At 36.7% G+C, this 23,543-nt stretch overlaps 1 protein-coding gene across 2 annotated transcripts; it reads left to right on the forward strand.

Moving 5' to 3' along the window:
- The first annotated feature begins 1,176 nt into the window (after positions 1–1,176).
- Positions 1,177–22,904, forward strand: LOC129924805 (uncharacterized). 2 transcript variants are annotated; one of them, XM_056022002.1, is made up of 7 exons: positions 1,177–1,281; positions 3,314–3,416; positions 3,697–3,804; positions 10,058–10,187; positions 10,706–11,606; positions 17,900–18,211; positions 19,937–22,904. In XM_056022002.1, exons 5-7 carry the CDS (start codon positions 11,412–11,414, stop codon positions 20,039–20,041), a joined length of 612 nt encoding a protein of 203 aa, XP_055877977.1. In that variant the 5' UTR covers positions 1,177–1,281; positions 3,314–3,416; positions 3,697–3,804; positions 10,058–10,187; positions 10,706–11,411; the 3' UTR covers positions 20,042–22,904. The 2 variants fall into 2 exon arrangements, with proteins under 2 accessions (XP_055877977.1, XP_055877978.1); XM_056022003.1 differs by lacking the exons at positions 1,177–1,281; positions 3,314–3,416; positions 3,697–3,804; positions 10,058–10,187 and adding an exon at positions 10,197–10,401.
- Positions 22,905–23,543: the final 639 nt, after the last annotated feature.

Consider the following 23,543-nt stretch of genomic DNA (forward strand, 5'->3'; position numbering starts at 1 on the left):
CTCTTCTTTTTCCTGGTACTGTTCCCTGAAGGAAGGTCTTAGCGAGCCTCGAAGACTTTGTAATATGGCCATAGATTTTTAGCTCAAGTTTTTTTATGATAGTAGGTCATCATGGGGTCTAATCGCTGCAGTAGCCCTGCCTCTAATATCTTTGTGATGTGGTTTAAAATGTGATACCTAGGATCCTTCTGTAGCAGCTCAATTCCATTGCTAGGATCCTCCTCTCTAGCTCTGCAGTCAGCGTCCAAGACTCACAAGCATATAAAACACTTGCAGGTAAACATTGAAAAGTAGGCATGCTGATGCCTTGGTAGTAAGGGCACCTAAATTCCCTAAGTAATGCTGCCTATAATATAGCTTTAAAAAGAAAAGGACAATGGGCATTGCTGAAATCGAAATTTTCAAAACAGGATCCTTACTTTACATTCAGCACTAATTTTGTAAGCAGCTCAAAGGCAGATCCAAAACATTTTTTATGGGTCGAAAGTCGAGAGGCACTGAAAGGAGCACAAAGAAATTGTCGTCCAAAGCAAAGCTGGCTGCACAACGAAAAAAGGCCACTCTTTAGAGATCCTGCTAATAATAATAAGGCTAGTCTTCGAGTCCGAAGATCAGTGAGGAATGCAGTATTTCACGTGGCTGCGCAGTCCCAGCTGTGACCTACATATTTTGCCACATCCAGGGCAAGCATAACCATTGTCCGCAGGTGGTCGATTTAGATTTTCTTTTCGCCATCTGTTCTCGACAGCAGATTTTCTTTTGGTTTTAAAATGTGTATCCCGCGGCCTTCGTAAGTGACCTCCAGCTGTCTCGTTCTGAGGCCGCATGCAACCAGGTGCTCTCATCTGTCAGCCAAGGAAAGTTGACGCCTAAGCTGGTCTTTGAAGCGTTTCCGCGGGGGAAAAAATGGGGGTGGGGAGGATTTAGATTTAGTTGCGCCATAAATCTAGAATCTATGTAAGAAGAATAGAGCTACAGAAAACTGAAAAATATCCTTGGTAACTGATAATTTATTTTATTTGATTTCGTGGCTTTTCAAAAAAAACTTTTTTAAGCTTACGTACAGTCAACTCATTTGTTTTGAAATCACGGAAATGGCAACACTCAATGTTTGACGTAGAAATTGAGGGAAAATTGATAGATTTCAAATTCCCATAGATCTATATAGATCTAGATCTATATATCAAGTCTAGATGATTCTGTTGATTCTCTTGCAATTGAAATTAGTAAACAGATTCTAATATTTAGATCTAAATTTTAAATGAATCTGGTAGATTCCAGGTAGATCTATCATCTTCTAAGTTCTAGACATCTCTAGTCTCTAGTATTCTTTATTATTATTTCTAAGTTCTAGACTAACTCTTGAGTCTTGACCGTAGTAGTAGTAAGTACTACTAGATCTAGATCTACTTACAGTTTACTACTTAGTATTTAGTTTATTTAGATTAGATCTAGAATCTAGTTACTACTACTAGGACTAGAGTCTAAGAGTGCTACTAATAGTACTACTACACACTGAGTACTACTCGGAGTACTAGGACTAGCCCTCTAGTAGGCTCTAGTCACTCTAGAGCTCAAGAGACTCAAGACGTTAACTTGACTAGATCTAGTACTGTGAGTGAGTAGTACTAGTAGTACTACTACTAGCCTCATAATCATATTAAATATTACTAGTCTGTAACTAGTCTCAAGTCTAGTCTAGTTGTAGAAATCAGGGTTCATAGCACTCCTAAAAACTCCTAAAAAATGAAGTCTCAAAAAATCCTAAAATTCTCCTAAAAATTGCTGAAAGTCTCCTAAAATTTTGTCCACTCTCCTAAAATTTTTACCCAATTTATTGTTACCACTAAAGACGCGTTAGATCTAGTCTGTAGTGACTATTGTCTATAATTAGAGCAATTACCAGACTAATTTGTAGGCTACACCCCTCCGGGCCCTCCCTCACCTAAAATCTTCTTGTAAGTGTAAGAGTGACTTCGCATGGAAAGTCGGTTAATCTTCTAGATCTAGCTAGTATCTAGTAATAGTATTTAGATTCAGATCTAAGTTAGATCTAGTGAAGATAATTTGCACCTAACATGAAAAATCAGTGAATTTTAGTCAATTTATTGATCTTGATACATCTAATGGCACTAACCATGAGTTATATCAATTATATGAAGACCCACCAATAGTGAACGAAATAAAAAAGAACAGACTACATTGGGCAGGTCACCTTGAAAGAATGTCAGACAACAGAGGGGCGAAAATCGTATACAGGCAAAAACCAAAAGGCAGGCGACCCAAAGGCAGACCCCGAATGCGATGGATAGATGACATGGAAGCAGATCTGAAGCAGCTTGGGGTTAGGGCATGGAGACGAAAGGCCCAGGAGAGATCTGAATGGAAGGATGTGTTAAAGCTGGCCAGAGCCCTCCATGGGCTGTAGCGCCACTGGGATGGATGGATACATCTAATGTTCTAGATTACTCTAGAAATATGCTAGATTCTAGATTTACGCTAAATCACTTAGAGTCTAGTGAAGATAATTAGCACAAAGAAGTGAAAAGCCCGCAAATTTAGTGACTTAGATCTAGACTCTAGATCTACGGTATATCCAGTGAAGATAATTCGCATACTGCCGCGAAAAGTCAGCAAATTTTAGTGACTTAGATCTAGACTCTAGATCTACAGTATATTCAATGAAGATAATTCGCACACAGCTGCAGTCTCCTGATTTTTTTCTCAGGGTCAACTCTCGAAACCTTTCCCATGATTGGGTATAGCTGCAAGGCAGCAGAGGTTTCAATTCAGAAGTTTCCTTCTCCTAGGTGGGTACAAAGAATTGATATTACTCTAGTATCAGCATCTTGGTTTGTCATCAGAAGTTGGCTTTGTACTTAATGTAGCTGTGTGATAGCAGTGCTAGAGCCAGAAGTGAACTTGTGCTTTGAATGATTAAAAAAAACTTCTAAGCTTTCTTCATACAAAAAAAAAGAGACAGCCTCTTATTTTCTAGCCTTCTTTTACACTCTGAGAGAGAAAAGCTTTTACACTGCTAGTATCCCTGCTGCTATATGGTAGTAATGGTGACCATCTTTCAGACTCTATTCAAACTTCTTATTCTGACCAAGAATGACGTTGAAATAATTTGACCTGATGCAGAAATAAAGCAAATTTAACTCCTTTCTGTTCCAGCTCTGGCTTATCTTCTAATGTCATTAGTTCTTAAAGTGAACCAATTCCTATCTAAATATTTTTTCATGATACATTTTTTTTTCTACTATATATATTAAAAAATGTTAAGAAAATATTTAAACCTTTTTTTGCTTAGGAAATTTGGAGGAAAGAGATTCGTGAAAATTTCCAAAAAAATGAAAGCTGAAGGTTCCAACTTACTCCAGCTGGAAGAAGAGCTTATAAAAAGAAGAATTAAGGTATTTTGTATGGAGAAGATTTGGGTTTTTTTTCTTTCTCATGAAATTAAGATCATTTATTTATGCAACTGAATTTTTTTTTTTTCATTTGACTTTTAAGTACTTTGTTTTATTTTTAAGTAAAACATAATAGATTGACAATTATATTTTTAATTATCTCATGTCCTGACTTGTATCTATATAGACTTTGACTAAACATATAGTAAATTTGGATATTTCCATTATTTGTTGCTATGAAGTGTTAACTGTTATGTTTCAATATGTTAATTATTTTGTTTAGACATGCACAGGATGTCAGAGAGCATTATGAAAGCAAGTTGAACAATTTGTATATAGAATTAACAGCTTGTATGCTGCAACTGGAAAAGAGGGAACGGTAGCTCATCAAGTAAGGACATGTTCTTTGGTGTTAATGTTAGTCATGCTTTACAATGTTTTAGGGGTGCTTTTCTCAACCTGTGGGCCATATCACAAAAGGACCCGCTGACAAGGACTTGACTTATTCCTGTGCATTCCCAGGGGAGCATAGGGACACAATCACACCTCTCCACCAAACTCGGTTCTGAGCAGCTTTCTTCACTTGTCATTCAAGTACCCTCAGCTTCACTGATGACTGACCTCTTCCAGGTTTGCGTGGGTCTGCCCACTTTCCTCTTTCCTTGCGGATTCCAATCAAGTGAGTACCTTACAACATCGGTAGCTGGTTTTTGCAGGGTGTGTCCTATCCAGCTCCACTTTGGCTTTGTAATGACTTGGGCTATGGGCTTTAGTCTAATTCTCTCCCACAAATTGCTGACAAGGAGCAGTCACATATCTGGCCCTTTTTTTTTTTAAAAAACTTTCTTATAGCTGTATTAATATAATTACTTTATATTGTACAATTAAATTTTACTAAGATTATATATCAGTTATATTTATTTATATTATATTTATGTTAATTTTTGTTGTAAATGTTCTTTTTCAATGGATACACATTTAGATACAAGTAAAGTAACTTTAATGTTGCGTATACTACCACTTTGGAAAGCCTTACTATTTTACTATTGATATAGATGTTTTGTATGAACCACAGCATAAGCACAGTATATTCTATTATAGATGTATCTAAATAAGTGTTTCCCAAATATTGGAATATAAATATTGCACATTGGAAAAAAAATTTAGCTGAATATTTATCTTATTTTTAAGGTAGAATATTCCTTACATGTAAAATATATAATTTGTAAAACACTTTCTGTTTTGTATTAGAATTTAAGCTAAGATAAACTGTTATTATAATTAACCCATTAGCTCCTTCTGCAATCTGAAACGTTTTCTCCTGTCATTGTTGTCATAAACTGTTGTAGAACGTTTCTAAAATCCCCTTTTCAACATAGGCCTACTTGCTTAAAACTTTTTTAAATAGAAGATTTCTCCTAGTCTCGATGCAAGCATGACTATAAATCATTGTGAAGATTATCGATTCTATTTTTAGTAAAATCTGGAAGCGTTTTATTGTTTAAATAATTTTTCAAATGAAATGGCCCATAAACCCCAGTGTATAAGCCCCCACCTGAGAAAATGAGTTCTTCTTCTTCGTTCTCATTGTTATGTTGTAGTGTTCATATGACTAGAGATGAACTGCGCAGTGGTTTCCATATAATTTTCTTTCTATTGGGGTGATTTGGGGTCAATGTCTTATACTGGCCTCTTGGTAGAGAGAGCAGTTTTGGAGGACATGGTCGGCATTTTGTGGGAAGCGTGGTCGAGGGGCTAAGTGCGCTTGAACTTGGCTTGTCTCGGCTACCTAGAAGGGGGCTCGAGGTTCGACACCCGACTCGGGCAGAGTTGCGTTTACTGAGCGCCTAAAGGCAGCACGGAAAACCAACTCCTAGATACCCCCTCCCCCCCACCAGTCCACAAATGAGATTGGACCAGAGCGCTCTGAGCATGCTATAAGCATGAAAGTAGCGCTGTATAAAAGCTATAATAATAATTTTCTGGTGATACTCCACATGGGCAGATTTCACTGGTTCCAATTTTGAGCTTCCGGTACATTTGTTGTTGTATTCTGTTGTGTCCGGTCCTGAGTCGAAAGATTAGACATTGGTCTTGTCAGGATAGCTTATAGTAAGCGTCATCTTTCTTGTGATTTGGATGGGAGCTCGTCCATTTCTCATCTATTTTATCTACAATTAATTTCTTCATTTCTTCTGGATAGAGTGCAGAGTTTACTTGTGAGTTTGTTCTCCCACTCTTGGCGAGTGTGTCAGCCTTCTCATTTCCTGCTAGTTGTATGTGAGCTGGTATCCATTGAATAACAGTTTTTTTTTGCTGTTGTTGTTGAGCTTTGTAAGTGCTGTTCTGAGGTTTTTAATATAAGGGGAATCAGAGTTTTGCAAGCTTTGGAGGGTTGTTTTCGCGTCTGTTAGAAAGACAATCTGACTGTGAGGAGAACTTGGATGATTTGCTAGCATGGTAGCAGCTAGTGCTAGTGCTTCCCTTTCTGCTCTGTGACTGTCAGAGAGCTTTCCAGTTGCAATGGATTTTTCTAGTTTTCCTCCATCTGGCCATTCGATAAGTATTCCAGCTCCTCCATTTGTGGTGGCTTTATGGGATGAGCCATCCGTGTAAACTCTGATCCACTGATTGCTAGGGTAATTGGTATGTAGAAAACAGTTCACTATTTCCTTGAGCTCTGTTGGTCTGTAATCAGATTTTCTTTTTGTTTTCAATATGGTCCCTTATAGGGAAGAGGGCCTTCGTCCCAGGGTGGAGATTCATTATAGTGTATCGAGGATTCCAGAGTAATTTTTTCAAGTTGGTGTTTCTTTTTTAGGCTTAGAGATTCCTGTATGAAATTGGTTCTTTTGAGACGGTTTTTTGTGCCAGTTTTGTGGATTTTTGTTCTGAGTGGGTGCTTCTTCAAGGTTTCCAATTTAGTGAATTGGGAAAGGATTTTTATTTCTCTTCTTTCATTTAGAGAGATCAGGGCAGCGGTTTCCTCCATAGCTCTTATGGGTGTTGTTTTGATTGCTCCTGTCATTTTCCTTTGACCAATATTTTGAACCTTGTCTATTTTTCTTAGGCTGGTTTGGGCTGCTGAGCCCCATGCTGTGGCACCATATTCTAGTACAGGTCTTACATAACTGGTATAGGTCTTTTTCAGGATGTTGTGATTAGCTCCTCAATCTGTGCCAGCTAATTTTTTCAAGAGGGATAGTCTCTGGATGCCTTTACTCTGTGTTTTATCTATTTGGTTTTTCCAGGTTAGTCTTGGGTCATAGATGACTCCAAGATAAGTAGGGCTGTCATTTTTTTCTAAAGCTTCCTTATCTAATGTTAATTTTATTGTTTATTGTTTTGTTGACAGTGAGAATATGGTATATGTGGTCTTTTTTGTGTTGATGGACATGCTCCAGTCTTTGGACCAATTATTGAGTTTATCAAGAGCATCTTGTAATCGAAATTTCGATGTTCCTACATATTCTTCTGTGCTAATTATGGCAAGGTCTTCTGCATACATGCTGCTTTTAACTTTTCTTGGTAGGTTTTGATTTAGATCGTTTATGAATACTAGGAAAAGTGTTGGGGATAGGACTCCTCCTTGGGGGACGCCATTTTTTATACCCACTGTGTGGCTTCTTTGTCCTTGCATGCAAACTAAGGCTTTTCTATTATTTAGATATTCCTTTATCCAGTTGTACATTCTGTGGGATATGTGATGCTGGATTAGCTTGAGCAAGAGACCTTGTTCTCAGACTTTGTCAAATGCTTTTTCTAAGTCAACCCACACAATTGTTGTTGGTTTCTTTTCTTGAAAGCCGTCTTCTATTTCTTGTGTGATGAAGGCAATTTGATCTTCTGTTGATCTGCCTTTTCTAAAGCCAGCCTGGGCTTCAGTGAGTAGGTTATTTGACTCAAGGATCCATGTCAGCCTTCTATTTATCACTCTTTCCATCAGTTTGCAATTACAGCTAGTGAGGCTGATGGGATGGTAGCTATCCAGTTTATTTCTTGGTTTGCTTTGCTTTAGTATAGGGATCATAATGGCTTTTTTCAGATGTTTGGAATTCTGCCAGATTTCCAGCTAGCATTGAATATTTGTAGCAGTTTTCTTTTGGCTTGAGGACCCAAGTGAAGAAGCATGTCTTTTGATATTTTGTCCGAGCCCGAGGCTTGTTTTGGTTTGAGGACTTTTAGGGATTCATCTAGTTCCTTCATTTTAAGATTAGTGGTCATTCCCAAGGAGTAAGCTGGATTGTTTTCTTTAATTTTATCTGGGATTTCTGAGTTTACATCTTTATTTCTACTTTCATTAATTTGTATTTGTCCTACGCTTTGGAAAAACTTAATGAATTCATTTGCTGCTTCTTGGCCTTTCAGGGGTTTGTTGTCCTTTTCTATTACTATAGGAGTTGTTCTGTTTTCTTCCTGGTTGAGACATTTGGCTATACGTCAGAGTTTGTGGCCATCTCTATATACGTTTAGTTGTTCTCTTTTTTTCATGCCAACTTTTCCTCAAGGCAGAAAGGTAATTTTTCCTGAAAACTGTGTTAGCTGCTTTTAGATTTATGTTATTTTCTATACTAGGGTTATTTTCTACTGTTTCTGGCTTCAATAGTGTCATTGTGGAGTTGTTGAAGGTGATCAGACCAGTTGGGGATATAATCTTTTCTTGCTCCTCTAGGAATTGATTCCTTAGCTGCTAGGAGGATTGCTTTGGAGAAAGCTGAGAATGACTTATTAACCTGATTTGATTTGCAGTTTATTGAAGTTGTGTATAGGTCTGTGAGCTTTGAGAATAGGTGCCAGTTGGCTTTTTTGTAGTTCCATCTGGGGATGGTGGAGTTTTCTGATATTTTGAAGAAGGTATCGATACTGATCAATATGGGTCTGTGGTCACTGGTGGCTAGCTGGTCTGCAACTTCTCTGGTGCACTTTTTGGATAAGTTGTCAGTTGCAAAGGCTAGATCTGGAGTGGTTGATGTTAGCCAGGCTCTTGAGAAAAAGGTTGGTTTATCCTCAGGTTTATTAAGCAAGATAAGTCTGTTCTCTGCTTGCCATTCTTCAATTTCTTCTCCCCTGGCATTTAGGTCTGGGTATCCCCAGCTCTGAGAGTGACTATTCATATCTCCTAAGATTAGACAGTCTTCTTGGTCAGGTATTTGTATGTGGTCAATCTCGATTTCCTTGTCTGGTGGGAAGTAGCAGTTAAATAGATAAATATTTCCATCTGGGAGAATTAGCTTAGTTCCCATTATTTCTGATTCTGAGGAGTTGGGCATAGTTATGTCTGTGGTAGGAATATCATTTTTAATGAGGGTGGGGATTCCTCCTTTGGGTCTGATTTCTCTATCTTGTCTGATGCAGGTGTAGCCTCTAATGGAGAAACGAAGATTACTGTTCAAATGAGTTTCTTGGATGCAAGCTACATCAATTTCTTTCTCATGCAGAAATATTTTTAGAGCTTGTTTTTTCTTTTGGATGCCCTCTGCGTTCCATTGTAAGATTTTTAGACTTTTGGTCTTGGAGTGTTGGCCAGTAGTATTTACTTTCTTGTCCCTGCTCCTGGCTCCACAGGCAGAGATAGAAGAACCACCAGCTCGCTTGTGTGGGCTCCTTCGAGGGGGAGAGCCCGGCCCCCTACCTGCGCGGCGGGATTCCACAGGCAGGACGCCACATCTATTAGAATCGTTACTGAACTCCAACATAGATGAAGTTGCGTGTCAATGTGTTATGCGCCAGGAGGCCCATTGACTCCGACTTCAGCCTGCTTTTCTTTCTGGGTGTGCTCCCATAGCCTTTGATCATCCAAGATCATCTGCAAGGTAGCAGGTGTTTATTTTCTGAGTTTTCTCTCCTAAATGAACTGCTATCCCTAGCTAACGGGTTTCATCTACCCGGGTTTAGAGTTAGAGCGCCCTATACTCACTTATTGCAATCATTTCCCTGGATTTCTCAGATGTTTTTAGTAAATATTCTAACCACTGGAATACTTCACCTCATCCTCCATGACTGCAAACCAGTTGGTCCTCAGCTGTTTATTTGCTATTCACAGCTAACCCTTATATCTAAGGGTCTTTCCCCTATCCGCCACCTGGGGATGCGCTTGGTAGAAGGTGGTAGCTCCCCCTAGAGAAAATGAGTATTTTTGAAGCTTTTTTATATTCTAAAGGTATTAAAAGTATATATTTTTTTTAACTAGACATATTGTTCTATTTTTTAAAGTTGTTTGTTTATTTAGTATTAGATCTTAAGTTTGATTACTTTTTCAAAATATTTATTTTTTAGGATTCAGGGTTATCCCTCTTTGCTTAGGGCCTTGAAAGGTTTTTTTTTCTAACTGGAAATAGAAGCTATTGGGTTAAAATATGAGAAAAAAAAATGACTACATGATTTTGGGTTCTTGAAGTGCATATCTTATTTAAATCAGGCCCAGTATCGGTAAGTTCAATGCTAAAAATGAATTTTGAACCCAAGATTGATTTAAAGTTATATAAAATAATTTTGGATCATTTTCAGCTCTTCATTCATTTTTTTTTTTTTTTTGAGACTATCTCTTATTACTTATGCATGATGTTGATATTTTCTGTATGATTATTTTGTATCATGGGCATGGCAAACATTCAATTTTAATCATGAAATATTTTTTTTATCAGACGAGAACAACAACTGACTTTGTACAATAAACATAGAAAGAGTACCGTTCGACCAATCATAAAAGCTCAAGAAAAGTTAGATCGACTTGGTAAAAAATGTACACGTAGGTCAGGGTCTGAAGTCACGGACGTAAGTAAATTTTCTTGTTGTGTGAGTGTATCTTTATATCCACAATCTATAGCTCACACTCCACTATCATACTGCAAGGGATCCTTGGCCATGTAGACATAAAGCATAAAGAGAAATGAAAAGATAGAATTTAGGTATAGAATGAAATAAAGAGACAGATTTATGGACAAAAAGGGAAATGACAAGGCACAGTCTTACAGAGGGAAATGACAAGGTAGACATAATGTCAAAGTCAGGGTCATTAATTGAGGAACTGGAAAGACTTGTAATCTATAACACTGTTAAGTAAATATTAACTAGCAATCATAAAGAATATCTTCACCAAATGGTATTAAGATGCACAGGCTGAGTTATGTACAGATAAATGACCTGCCATTAGACCTATATGAAAATGGTATTTAGAAAAAGAAAAAAAGAAATTAATTTTAGAATATATATGTGGTTTTTAAAAGATGAATAACAAGAGATGGAGATGAGATAATAAAAATAAAGACTTTTTATTTCTCTTCTGACTTTAGGCCAGACTCTATGAAAAACACAGAAGGGAGCATGACAACTAACTCTGAGCTGGTACCACCGTCTCCTACGAAATTGCGCACCAGGAAGTCTCGTCATCGTCGGAATAACAGCAGAGGGTCTATGAAAGACATTACCTCTGCTCAAATCTCAATCTACTTATGAAGCATCACTGGACACCCAAACATCAGACAAACTTAACCCTGCAGGGCTTCATCCTACTGACCATGCACCCTATCCTGGGACATTTAAATTTTTGGGACCTGCCACTGCAATCGGGGAGTATCGAAGTGAAGATGAAGCTGATGGCCAAGAGACAAGGTTAACTCATATGGAAAACAACATGAAGAAACGTCAGGAGTGTTGTAGCAGAAACTCATCCACTTCTGCCACCAGGCACTTGCCAATCTCAAAACACTCACCTGTAAGTAAACACCAGCATCAAAACAGAACTCTTCATCCTATCAAGACAATAACATTAATGATGTCTGCTTTGGCTGTGATGGTGGCTGCAGTGATGCTACTTGTAGCAGAAATGCTCATCCCAGTCAGTGCAGATGTGTAGTGCACATGTGACCTATCCCCTCTGCCCAGCCCAAAACAGAACTTTGAAACTATGAGTGAAAAATCCTCTCCGGATATTGACCTCTCATCCCGACCTGAAACTGGGTCAACTCTGGCTTTAAACTTGTACATAGCAGTCAGGATATGAGGGGACAGAAGAATAGAAGCCCCTCCAGAAGGATTCTTGAATCTGATTTGATGAAGAAAGGAGTTAATGAAAACATTAGAGGATACAATACTCTAGGAAATTTAGAGACCAACTGTTTCCGAAGTGGAATAGAAAAAAGAAATGAGTCACCAGAGAAGACCAATGCTCCGAAGAAGTTTAGAAATACAAAGGTTAGTATAGTAAAATATTGTATCAATGTTAAATGACCATTTTTGTTGTGTAGTTATGTAGGTCTTATCTATACTGATCTTAGTAAAATCCTGACTTCCCTGTTACTTTGATCCACACTGTGTCAGTGGGAGTCTTCCAAAGTTGTAGTTTGATCATGACTCAATTATTTATTCCACACAGTGTCAGCGGTGATAATCCCCATCTTGATAATAAAAGACATAACCATATAAATTTCATTGAACCGAAGGTTAAACACCAGTCCACTAATCAGGACTGAAGTGCCAAAGTGTTCTTGTATCACATAGAATAATCATTTAATTGGTTCCAGGTCACTTCATCCAATGGTCACTTCATCCCATGGTCATTTCATTCTCTAATCCATCAAATTATAATTGTAAAAAGTATAAAATTAACAATATTTCATATATTTATTTTTATTATTACACATTATAATATAATAATTATAATAAGTATAATAATAATAAATATAATAATTACACATTAATAAATAAGAATAAAGTATAATGTCAATATAAAAATTGCTTTTGCTTGTTAATTGAAATCAATAAGATAGGCTATTGATAGTAGGTACAGAAGAAAATCTTTTGATTTCTATTGCTGTACATTGTTCCTAATTTCTCGGCCAGTGTTGCATATGTCTTAAAGTCAGCGTTTATTAGAATAAATAAAATGTTATATATTAGGGTTTGAAATGACACGCACATATTTAAGAAAAAAAGTTTGACAAAGAAAGATAAAGTGAAAGATGGCAGTCAGGTGATACTTTATCTGCGATATGGTCATAAGTATTCTAACTATTCTCATCTCTCAAAAGATTTACACTACTTCCACCACACCTTGGCCTTTGATGATAAAATTATGAGAGCAGAGTGGCATGATCATAATTATTCAAATTGTACTTCTATTTCTAAAAAGATTTTCCCCACTTCCACCACGCCTTGGCCTTTTGTCATTACATCACGCAATATGCACAGGATAATATTGACATCCCTACAACAAACAGAAACTATATAACTAAATACAAACCCTGCATTACAATATATTGGGGGAACACTATAAACACTATAATAACATGTTCAAAACATTAAAAAAAAATATTCTAAATAAGAATATTTATATATTATATGCAATGAGTGCTTAAAGGCAAACCCTTAACAAAACAATTATACAATGACTAAAAACATTTTTAATTGGGAATGTTCTGACCAAAAGTAAGAGGGATGAAATAACCAGTCACAGTGTAATTGGACCAGCCAGTTATTAGCACCAAAATGATCATTTCCTGGTGCGGTCAGATTAAACACAAGTCTGTAAGGTTATACAGCCTTGTATGAATTTTTATCTTCAGCCTATATGGTTTGTTAGTGGGATACTTATAAAATCACAGATGATAGATTTGTATGTTTGTATCATTTTTCTTATTTCATCTGGTTTGTAAAAAACAATACTTGAAATAAAAAAAAAACTGAAGGTGAAAATGCTCCTCATGAGTTATGAAAATATGAAATCAAGATTAATTTGTTAAATATTAAATCCATTGCCATGTCTTTTCAATTGTAGCAGGGATATCAAGGCAAATTAGTGCAAATGTATGTAGGCTTTGCCCCTCACCACCCAACAAACAAGAGGAGAAGCAGTCTTTATAAGACATGTATCTAGAAACTTTCATTTGAACATGACAAATCTAAACGATTACATACTTCCTTTGAATAATTATTGTATTTGCAATGTATGCAAATTTACTTTCTTCCTCTATGGGGGACATTGCCTGCCAAACTCCAGTTGGTGCCTTCTGGTAACTTGAGGGAGTTTACCCTCTTGAATGTTTTGAAAAGAGCTAACATTGTGAAACATCTGACAGTCGCTGGCCTCTGCAGGCTAACTGGTGATATGCTAGTGTTTGGGGATAGCAATGAGCTGTGGCTTACATGGTTCTTGCATGCTTGTCTGGTTTAAGGGCTGTGATTGTCAGAATTTAGAGCTACTGCTGGAGTTGATCTGCTGCCTGTTCTGAAGACTTTTGAAGGGTCGAGCCTTTCTCATATGTGTTGGTTCCAAACTGGTGGTATCAAAAAGGATCTCTTGCCCCCCTTCACTTTTGTGGATTAAACCCTAAAGATGATGCTTCCTTCCACTTCACAATTATTTGGCTATGTGAGAAAAATTGTCAGAAATGAAACATTCTATATTTTCTTGCCAAATGTTTTAGTGTTCAATGTACAGTGGATATGAAATAATAATAATAATCTTTGTTATCTGTAAAGACACTTGTCTTACAATTTGTGCATTACTTAAAAAAAAACATTATAACTATAGAAAACCAAAATGTACATTCACACCAGACTCACTTATAATTTACCTGTGAAAAGTTTATATCAGATAGTTTCTGTGAAGTAAGATTTCATTCACATAATACTTTGTTCTAGTTATCATCATTCATTATTTTTATAAGCTCTAGCTTGGGATTGCAATAGACAAATTGTTAACAATCTGGGCCAACTTAGAAAATGTTTTGACCACTTTCTGAGCCAGGAAATTATTTGATGAAATATTTTTAAAATCTTTAACATATTTTAGATAAATTATAAGTCTTGGGTTAGTTTTGTTTTATATATATTTTCTTCAGAAATTTAGCATATTACCTCCTAGTTCAAACATCCTGCAGGATGACAGGTTTGAACCCAGGGCCATTGTAATGACAACCAAAGCACAGACCACACTGCTAAGAAGCCATACTTACTTAGTAGTCAGTTCTTCCATCCATCTATCCCAGTGGCGCTATAGCCCATGGAGGGCTCTGGCCTGCTTTAACACATCCTTCCATTCAGATCTCTCCTGGGCCTTTCGTCTCCACGCCCTAACCCCAAGCTGCTTCAGATCTGCTTCCACGTCATCTATCCATCGCATTCAGGGTATGCCTTTGGGTCGCCTGCCTTTTGGTTTCTGCCTGTATACGATTTTCCCCCCTCTGTTATCTGACATTCTTTCAAGGTGACCTGCCCAACGTAGTCTGTTCTTTTTTATTTCGTTCACTATTGATGGGTCTTCATATAATTGATATAACTCATGGTTAGTGCTGTCCTCCACCCTGTTTCATCCTGTATGGCACCATAGATTTTCCTAAGAATTTTTCTTTCCCAAGTGTTAAGTAAATTTTCAGATGTCTTTGTCAATGTCCAGGTCTCACTTCCAGACATTGCTGCTGGTCTTATTATGGTTTTGTATATTATTTTCTTGGTTTTCCTTGAAATCGTTTTGCTCTTAAGTAAATGGTGGGTGCTATAAAATGCCCTGTTGCCTGCTGCTATTCTTTCCTTTATTTCTGTTAGTAGGTCATTTTTGAAATTAATAGTACTTCCTAGATATTTGAAAGTTTGGACGTTTTCAAATTCGTGGTCTTTGATTTTGATATTTTGTCCCTCTGTTTGATTGTCTCTTGTCATTGTGATGTACTTGGGTTTACTGTCATTGACCTCAAGTCCTGCTGGTTGAGATGCTTCTTCTAGTTGTGTGAAAAAACTAGCAATGTCAGAGGTTTCTTTACCCAATAAGGCAATGTCATCGGCATAAGCAAGGTATTGTAGAGGTTGGCTGTATATCGTCCCTGTTGGTTGTGGACCCATGTTTTCTCTCCTGAAGTAGTTAGTAATAGTTCCCCTTGTGTTTATGTGTATATTTCTTATAACTCTCTCCAGTGTTAAATTGAAAAGCATGCAGGAAAGTGCGTCTCATTGTCTTAATCCTCGTTTAATCCTAAATTCCAGTGAGTGTTCTCCTTGTATTATGACTTTGCTTTTTGAGTTGTTTAATGTCATATGTATAAGTCTTGTCAGCTTGTTGGGTATTCCAAAATCCTGTAGAGTGTCATATAGGTATTTCCTTCTGATACTGTCATAAGCCATTTTATAGTCTATAAAGAGTTGGTGGATTGGTATGTTGTATTCATGGCATTTTTCTAGTATACATCTTAGTGTGAAGATGTGGTCGGTTGTGGATTTGTTGGGTCTGAAACCACATTGGTAGTCACTTAAGATTTCTTCTGAATATTTTCCAAGTCTCTTAGTTATAAGCCTAGACAGCATCTTATAAGTCACATTTAGTAGAGAGATTCCTCTGTAATTACAGCACTTTAACTTGGATCCTTTTTTGTGTATTGGGGTTATAAGAGCCGTTTCCCATTCTGTTGGTATTACTTCTTCTTCCCAAATTCTTGATATTAGTCTGTGTATTTGGGAATCTAAGTCTTTCCCTCCATATTTAATTAGTTCTGCTGTGATTTGGTCCTCTCCTGGTGCTTTGTGATTCTTCATGGTCCTAATTATTTCTGATGTTTCAATGAGTGTTGGAGGGTTCACTAAGGGATCTGGTCCCCCATGTGGCAGTTCATATTCTCCATTGTCTCCATCTTCAGTGGTATTTAGGATCTCCTCAAAGTATTCAGCCCATCTCTCAATGACCCTGCTGTTTTCTGTAATAAGCTGACCATCTTTGTTCTCACACATGTATGATCTAGCTTGAAATCCGTTCTTTTCATCTTTAATTTTCATATACATTCCTCTCATGTCTCCCTCCTTTGCTAGTTCCTCTATTTGAGTAATCTTGGACTTTTCCCATTCCCGTTTTTTCTTTCTTACAACTTTTGTGGCCCTTCTTCTTGCTTCATTGTATTGCTGTCTAGTGTTTCTGGTTTCTCTCTGTAGCATTATCATTCGGGCATTGTTCTTCTCTTCTATAGTTTGTCTGCATTCATCATCATACCACCCTATTCTCTCGTTCTTTTGTTTAAATTCAACTACCTCTTCTGCTGTTCTTTTGATAGCATGCTTTATTATTTCCCAATGCTCATTTATGTTATTTTCGCTGTCCTTTTCTAATGTTGTCAGTTGCGTTTGGAGTGCCATTCTATAAGTCTCTGCAACAAGTGGATCCTTTGTGAGTTTTTGACTATCATATTGCTGTGCTCTCTTTCTTTGGTAATTGTGTACTGTACTTATTCTTTGTCTAAGTTTAGCTTTTACTAGTAGGTGGTCTGAGTCAGCATTAGCTCCTCTGAAACTTCTAACATCTAGTATGTCTGATCCATGTCTCTTATCTATGAGTATATGATCTATTTGATTCTGGGTGTTGCCATCAGGTGAGATCCAGGTTACCTTGTGAATATTCTTATGTTGGAATTTTGTGTTGCTGATAGACATTCCTTTTCCTGATGCAAAATCCACTAATCTTATGCCATTATTGTTGGTCTCTTCATGTAAGCTTTCTTTGCCAATTATTGTTATGAATGCTGGTTCCTTTCCAATTTTTGCATTCAAATCTCCTAGGACTATTTTGATGTCATGCTTTGGTGCTTCATCATAAATTCTTTCCAGTCCATCATAGAAGGCTTCTTTGTGTTATCATCTGCATCTTCAGTAGGGGCATGAACATTGATAAATGATATGTTGAAGAATTTTCCTTTCAAACGTACTGAGCAGAGTCTATCACTTACAGGTTTAAATCCAATGACATTACCTGCCATTTTCTTTTTACAGTAAAACCTGTACCTAAGTTAATGCTTCCACCACTATAAAATATAGTATACTCCTTGGTTCTGAGAATGTCCGAGTCTTTCCACCTGATTTCCTGTAGGGCTACAAGGGGTATCCTATATTTCTTTAACACTTCAGTAAGTTGGGCTAGCGCACCTGCTCTATAAAGGCTTAGCATGTTCCATGTCGCAAAACAAAAATCATGTCCTTTTCCAGGCCTAGGTCGTTTTCCGTTGAGATCTGTCCGGGTTTTCTTGTGTGTATTAGCTTTCGTAACAGTATTTTTTATATGACAGAGTTGTTAGCCCTGTGCATAACCATCTGGGGGGCTGCCCCTTTCAGCTCTCTGGATAGCTGACTTTATTTTCGGGTAAGGTGCCCTAGCCTTTGTGGATCCCTCCACTTCCTGCAAGGCAGCAGGTTTGATTTTGGTCCACCCCGGGTATTTTATTTCCCCGGTACCCACCATATCTGGAGGGCATTCCCCTATCCGCCACCTGGGGAGGCGCTCGATGGGAGATCAAAATCTCCACACGAGAGTCAGTTCTTCTCTTTAGATAAAATCTGTGAAGAAAACTGATGAGATTTTAGGTTTAAAGACAAATTTAGATTAGGTTTAAAGACAAATTTAGATTAGGTTTAAAGACAAATGTTAAAAAAATAAGTTCATCCACAGTGATTATAACTTCAAACTAAATGACAACTATATGTTTTAATCACACCATTTTGAACTGTCCCCACAGCACTCTGAAGATTCATGCTCTGAAGAAGTAGGAGACGTTAGTGAGGATGATGAATCAAGTAGCCACCCTCCCTGTCGTCAGTCTCTCTCAACTCTCAGTTCTGAAGGTGTGTTGTCTGAGGAGGACATGACTAGCGATCGCTCTGGTCATCAAGATGGCAGTGGTGATAATGGCTTGTTGTCTACGGGTAGTGCAGAAAATTTACAAGCAGAGTTGACAAAGTTTACAAATATACCTGATGGGTTGTCTGACAGGGAGAAGACTGTCAGGAAGATGAAGAATAAAGTCAACTCCCCTGACAGAATATTTGAAGTAAGTAGAAACTATTAGTTTTGTTTGTTTCGGATGTACCTTCAGATTTGAAGATTATTTTCCAAACCTCCTGCAGGATGATGGGGTATGGCACCGGGCAAAGTTTGAACCAGGGATTATTGGAATAACTGTCCAGGGCACATACCACATGACCAGGCAGCCCTGCTTTCCACTCCAACCAGTTGTTGATAAATAAATTTGAAAAACTAAATAAAATAGAAAGAGGCATTAACTCTGAACATCAAGAGGCTACACTGAAATGGCCTGGAACATATACTGCATATTTTTCCTCAAGTAAAAGCACATGTTAAAATGTGAAAGGTTGGGGTATACTAACTTGTGCCATCTCTACTTCTCTTTCATGAAAACTTTCCTTAAAGAGATGTACAGCTATGTCTGTTGTAGCGTACTGCTCAAAAGAAAATAGAAGAAATGTGGGGGAAAAGAAGGAAGACATTCATGCAGCTAATTAGAGAGTTTAAAAGCAAACACTGCCTCAGGTTATAGAAAAGAAAATTAAGAGGGCTAGAGTATAGATTGGGGGGGGGGGCATGGTGGCAGAGTGAGTGGTTGGCTTCTAAACAGAAGACAGTTGGTCATTGTGCTGGCCACTTAACACACTTGTTAACCATCTGTCATAGAAACAAGGCGACCTTTATATCATCTGCCCCAGCATGGTTCAAAGTGTGGGTGACTGCCAAGGGCCTTGTGGTTTTAGGGGCCTCACACCTCCAAGGTTTATCTATTGCATGAAAGACGCGCATCTAGTAGAACAAAATCATTTGAAAAAAAAATCTTCAATTTCTATAGCGCTGTTAACACACATAATGTAGGCTCAAGGTGCTGTGATAACATGGCTTAAAGAAAAAAGTTAAAATGACAAACCAATTTTTTAAAAGGTTTGAGCAGACAAGTCAAAATTTTCTTTTTGAGTGTAATGAAGCATGTTGCTTGTCTAAGGTCAATGCTTGCATGTACTGAAAAAAAACCCCTCAACTTTTGAGGAAGAAACTTGGCAAAACTAGAAGTGTTTAGCCCAAAGCAAGGCTCTTAGAGGGTCACATGGAGTGATCAGTTCACTAAGGTTCAAGAGCATATCTTTGTTCTAAATGCAAAAATGACAAAGTAAGGCCACCCTGTAGTTGATCTTGTACTCACAGAAAGCCAATCAAGTGTATGCTAGAGTCTACAGAATCTCATGTTGTTTTGTTTCTGAATTCACTGCAGCTTATCAGTTTTACATGCTTGCATTGCATTTTATTAGTTGAGCCAGAAGAGTATGAATGCCTAAGCAAGTTTTTTTGTTGACACACTTGTCAAATATGGTAGAATCTTGCCCAATATGTGCAGCTGCAGACAGAGATGCTTACAGAACTGAATTATGTGTGGGTCAAAAGATACAGTTGATTCAAGAAAACTCTGAGATTGTGAACTACATGTTATGCAGATTCAACAGTGGATATTTAATCACATCTGTCTCTTCTGCCAGTCAATTCAAGTGTAGTTTTTTTTTTTCATTATCTGCCCCATCAGCAGCGGAGTGGGGGAGGTCTATAATGTAGGAGCTGCTGTCTCTGTAAACTTGGAAAAATTTAAGTAATTCTGCAGTCAAATAGCTGTGTATAAAAAGTATGAATAATGTCAAATATTTTTTATTATTCACTTTTAGCTCTAAGTAACTCTAATTCTGCTTCACTTACTAACTATATTTTTATTTCATTTTAGAAATGTGATACAGAAACTAGTTCAAGTTCTGATGAATGCTCTGACATGACTGTCTCATCAACTATGCACAAAACAAGATCTCTAGAAACTAGTGCACACTGGTAGTAGTTTTTCTCTTAGTTCTATTTCCTCCAGACAGAAGTCTTCAGTTCTATCACTTACAATTAGTGTGTTCAGTTGTTAGTGAACTGTGCTAGATAAACATCATTCGGACATCGATACAGATGGTTAGACAACCATTTACAATGTTTTGTTTGGACATCCATCAAGTTGGATAGACTACCATTTACACTGTTTTGCCATTTGTTTAAATCAAGCAGTAAACTAGTCCTGTGACGTCATGGATTCAAAATTTCGCTATAACAAAAACATCTTATAACACAAAGACAGCATCTTTGAATTGCATTACTTGGTGGATGTAACAGTGCATCAAACCAATGTTTTCACTGCTCTTGGTCTGAGACCACCATCAATTGCACATAAAAGGATTCATTTATCATTGTGCACCATCTTTAGAAATGAGGACCTTCATGGAATGCATTCAGTTTAAATCTGAATTGAAGTCATGTAACAATCTCAATTTAAAAAAAACTCAACAATTGACATGTCGCCACTACAGCAAGTCAGGAGAAACAGAATTTCTGTGAAAATGTCTTAATTTTATATGTTTACACTTAAATAAATAAATAAATTATTGCTTTAATATAGTGCTACTTTCATGCCTATAGCATGCTTATAATGCTATGGTCCAATCTCATTCATGGACCAGTGAGGGGGTATCTGTGAGGTTTTCCGTGCTGCCTTTAGGTGCTCAGTAAACACAACTATGCCTGAGTCAAGTGTCGAACCTCGAGCCCCCCTTCATAGGTAGCCAAGCCAAGTTCAAGCGTACTTAGCCTCTGGACCACGCTTCCCACTTAGAATAAACTTTAATTGTATATTTTTACACTTAGAATAAGCTATTTAGTTAGTTTGGCTACCATACACAAACTGTCTGTCATTGCTACTGATACATCAAGACTAAAGAGTTTTGATTTTCCCTACTTATGCTCATCTTCTTTGCATTGATGTGAATATGTAATTTTTTTTTTGTGGCATGATTCTAATTATCTTACACTAATAGTAAAACTTTAAATGTTTATGTAAGCATCACCTCACCATATCCTGATTGTATTATGCTTGTCACATATAGAAAAAGTAAAATGATTGCTATTAGGGAAAATCATATTAAAATGATGGCAAATTTGTGCATTTTCTGCCAATAGAAACTTGATCTAAACTAAATAAAAGCATGCACTAAATCAATGAATGAAAAATTGTCATTTTATATCAGATTTGTCAATGGTTTATACAAGTCTAGAATAACTTTTCAAAGCTAACCCTGGGCCATTGATGCATTGTCTTGAGGAGGATGAGCAGTATTTTTTTAATTTTTGTTGTTTTATGTCCATTCTAACAGTTGTGTGAACTCATCCTTTCTAAAACTACCAGCTGTTTCAATTGAACTAACTGCTTACTGGTTAATAGATTTTTTTTTAAAATTGCATTGTTAATTATTTTGATCTAAATGAGATTTGATCAAAGGACATTAGTACCTTTAGATTCTAATTTTGAAATGTATTTAGTTAAATTCTGCTCCAAATATTAGTGATTTTCACACATTTTTCCATTTCTCTGATTTTTGCTTCTTAGATAATGTACACTTATGACATAGACCTATTTTTTTGTTTCTAGTATAAATAATCAATTTGAACAAGTCAATGTGAATCTTGTGCATATGAAATTTACCTTCCAAAATCCTCTCTCAACCCCCTCCCTTTTTTTTTAGTTTTATCAGGGGAGTCAATAATATTTAAACTTCAATGAGTTACCAAAATCGTTGTAGATCAGTTTTATAATTAGTACTGGATCCACTACATCTGTGGGGATATGATCATTTTGAATGGTGGCACTTCATATGGGGATAGAGCCAATGATAGAATCATCAGATGTTTGTGGGAACATTTGGAAATAAAACTAAGTGGGCCTGTGAAGAAGGGCATCTAAGTGTATGATGCTTGCTGTATATTTTAAATTATTTTTAAAGTGAACTAACTTTTGCACTAATGACTTATTTCCTTATGCTAAACCCAGTCTAGCTTCAATTCATTGTGATTGACCTATCTATAAGTAGGCCATCTCTGTAGTCACTTTCACCACTATGTAGTTTTATTACTTCTTTCATCTTAGGGAATCCTATTCAATATGTCATTTATTAAATGGCTTCACTTCTGAAATAATTTCTTGATATGTCTGGTAATTATTAATACCAAATCTTCAGAGATCAGCTCCAACAGCAGAAATAGATTATACCATAAACAACATTTTAATACTAGTCATTTTGTTTTAAATAACACAAATTGTTAGTTGTATCAAGTCTTATAACATTGGCAAGATGTCACAAATTATACATTCAACAGTGGTGTGCCTGGCTGTCTGAAATTGCATGAGTGTTTTTGTCTCTCATTGCACTTTGTTTTAAAAGTTTTTGTACCAGACTCTCCAATGAGACCAAACTTTTTTTATACACTAACTTCCTTCTATTGTCTAAAGGCATTGACTGATACTTCTAAACAAAGATATTTATTTTCTCTCTTTGTTCACTTTTTTTTCTCTTTCTTTACTTTTGGATTATCTTCCTTTTCTTGTTTACATTTAAGCTATGGAATGTTATATTTTCCTTTGATTTAGAATCATCTATTTCTGACATCAGCACAAATTTTAGGACATTCTCCCCTTATGAGTATTTTATTGCTAACCTCTTTGTTGTGTCTTAACATTTAGTGCTGGATTCACTACTTCTGTAGTGATATGTCAAAGGAATTTGTTAGGCTTCACTAGTTTACAATATCAAATTAGGCAGATAAAAGTTAAGTTTTGTTTTTGTTTTGTGTATTTTGAGTAAGTTTTTATATAATGACAATAATGTCATAGTAAAAATAAAAGAGTTCGATATGAAATGAAAACAGTTCATAATGCTAGTGTCTTTGGAGACAGTCAAGTTTTGTTTATCAAGAAGTTTTGGACTTAATTATTTGGTTAGTGACAGCGATGACAGACAGATTCCCTTCATTATTAGATTAAATGTTTGAACCGCCTACACACTTGATTGTCTCATTATATTGTTGGCATTGCCTCTGTGTTCATTTGGTTAGTTGAAATTAGTTGTTAGAATACTCAAGACACAGCGAAGAAGTTACCATCCACATGTACATCTAGGCCTGAGAACAGTTTGAAATGCTAAGAAGATTATCAAAAACTAATAGTCAAATTGTATGAAATAATTGCTTCTTGGTAGAATGAGATGTTAGCCAATCTTGTAGGATGTTAGTAAAATCTTGATTTTTTTTCCCTCTTCTATTATAAATAAAAAGACAATTATACATATTTTTATCTATCAGTATTAAACTTAGTTCAAATGGGCATCAGATTTTCCTTGGAGAAATAAAAGCCATTTGTTGTAGCTTCAGGTTCTTGAGTGAATTCAAAAGTTTCTGCTTCTAGCTGCTATGTCCCTTCAGATGTCAAGTAGCCATTGGACTTGAAAGAGTGTCAACAAAGTATCACT

This window comes from Biomphalaria glabrata, chromosome 2, assembly GCF_947242115.1.
Source record: "Biomphalaria glabrata chromosome 2, xgBioGlab47.1, whole genome shotgun sequence".
NCBI lineage: Eukaryota > Metazoa > Mollusca > Gastropoda > Planorbidae > Biomphalaria > Biomphalaria glabrata.

Bases quoted from the DNA above. Each gene is read 5' to 3' on its own strand.
- LOC129924805 (XM_056022002.1), top strand. From the start codon at position 11,412: ATGAGGGGACAGAAGAATAGAAGCCCCTCCAGAAGGATTCTTGAATCT. The intron at 11,607-17,899 runs GTTAGTATAGTA...CTGTCCCCACAG, and splicing joins AGAAGTTTAGAAATACAAAG to CACTCTGAAGATTCATGCTC. The intron at 18,212-19,936 runs GTAAGTAGAAAC...ATTTCATTTTAG, and splicing joins CCCCTGACAGAATATTTGAA to AAATGTGATACAGAAACTAG.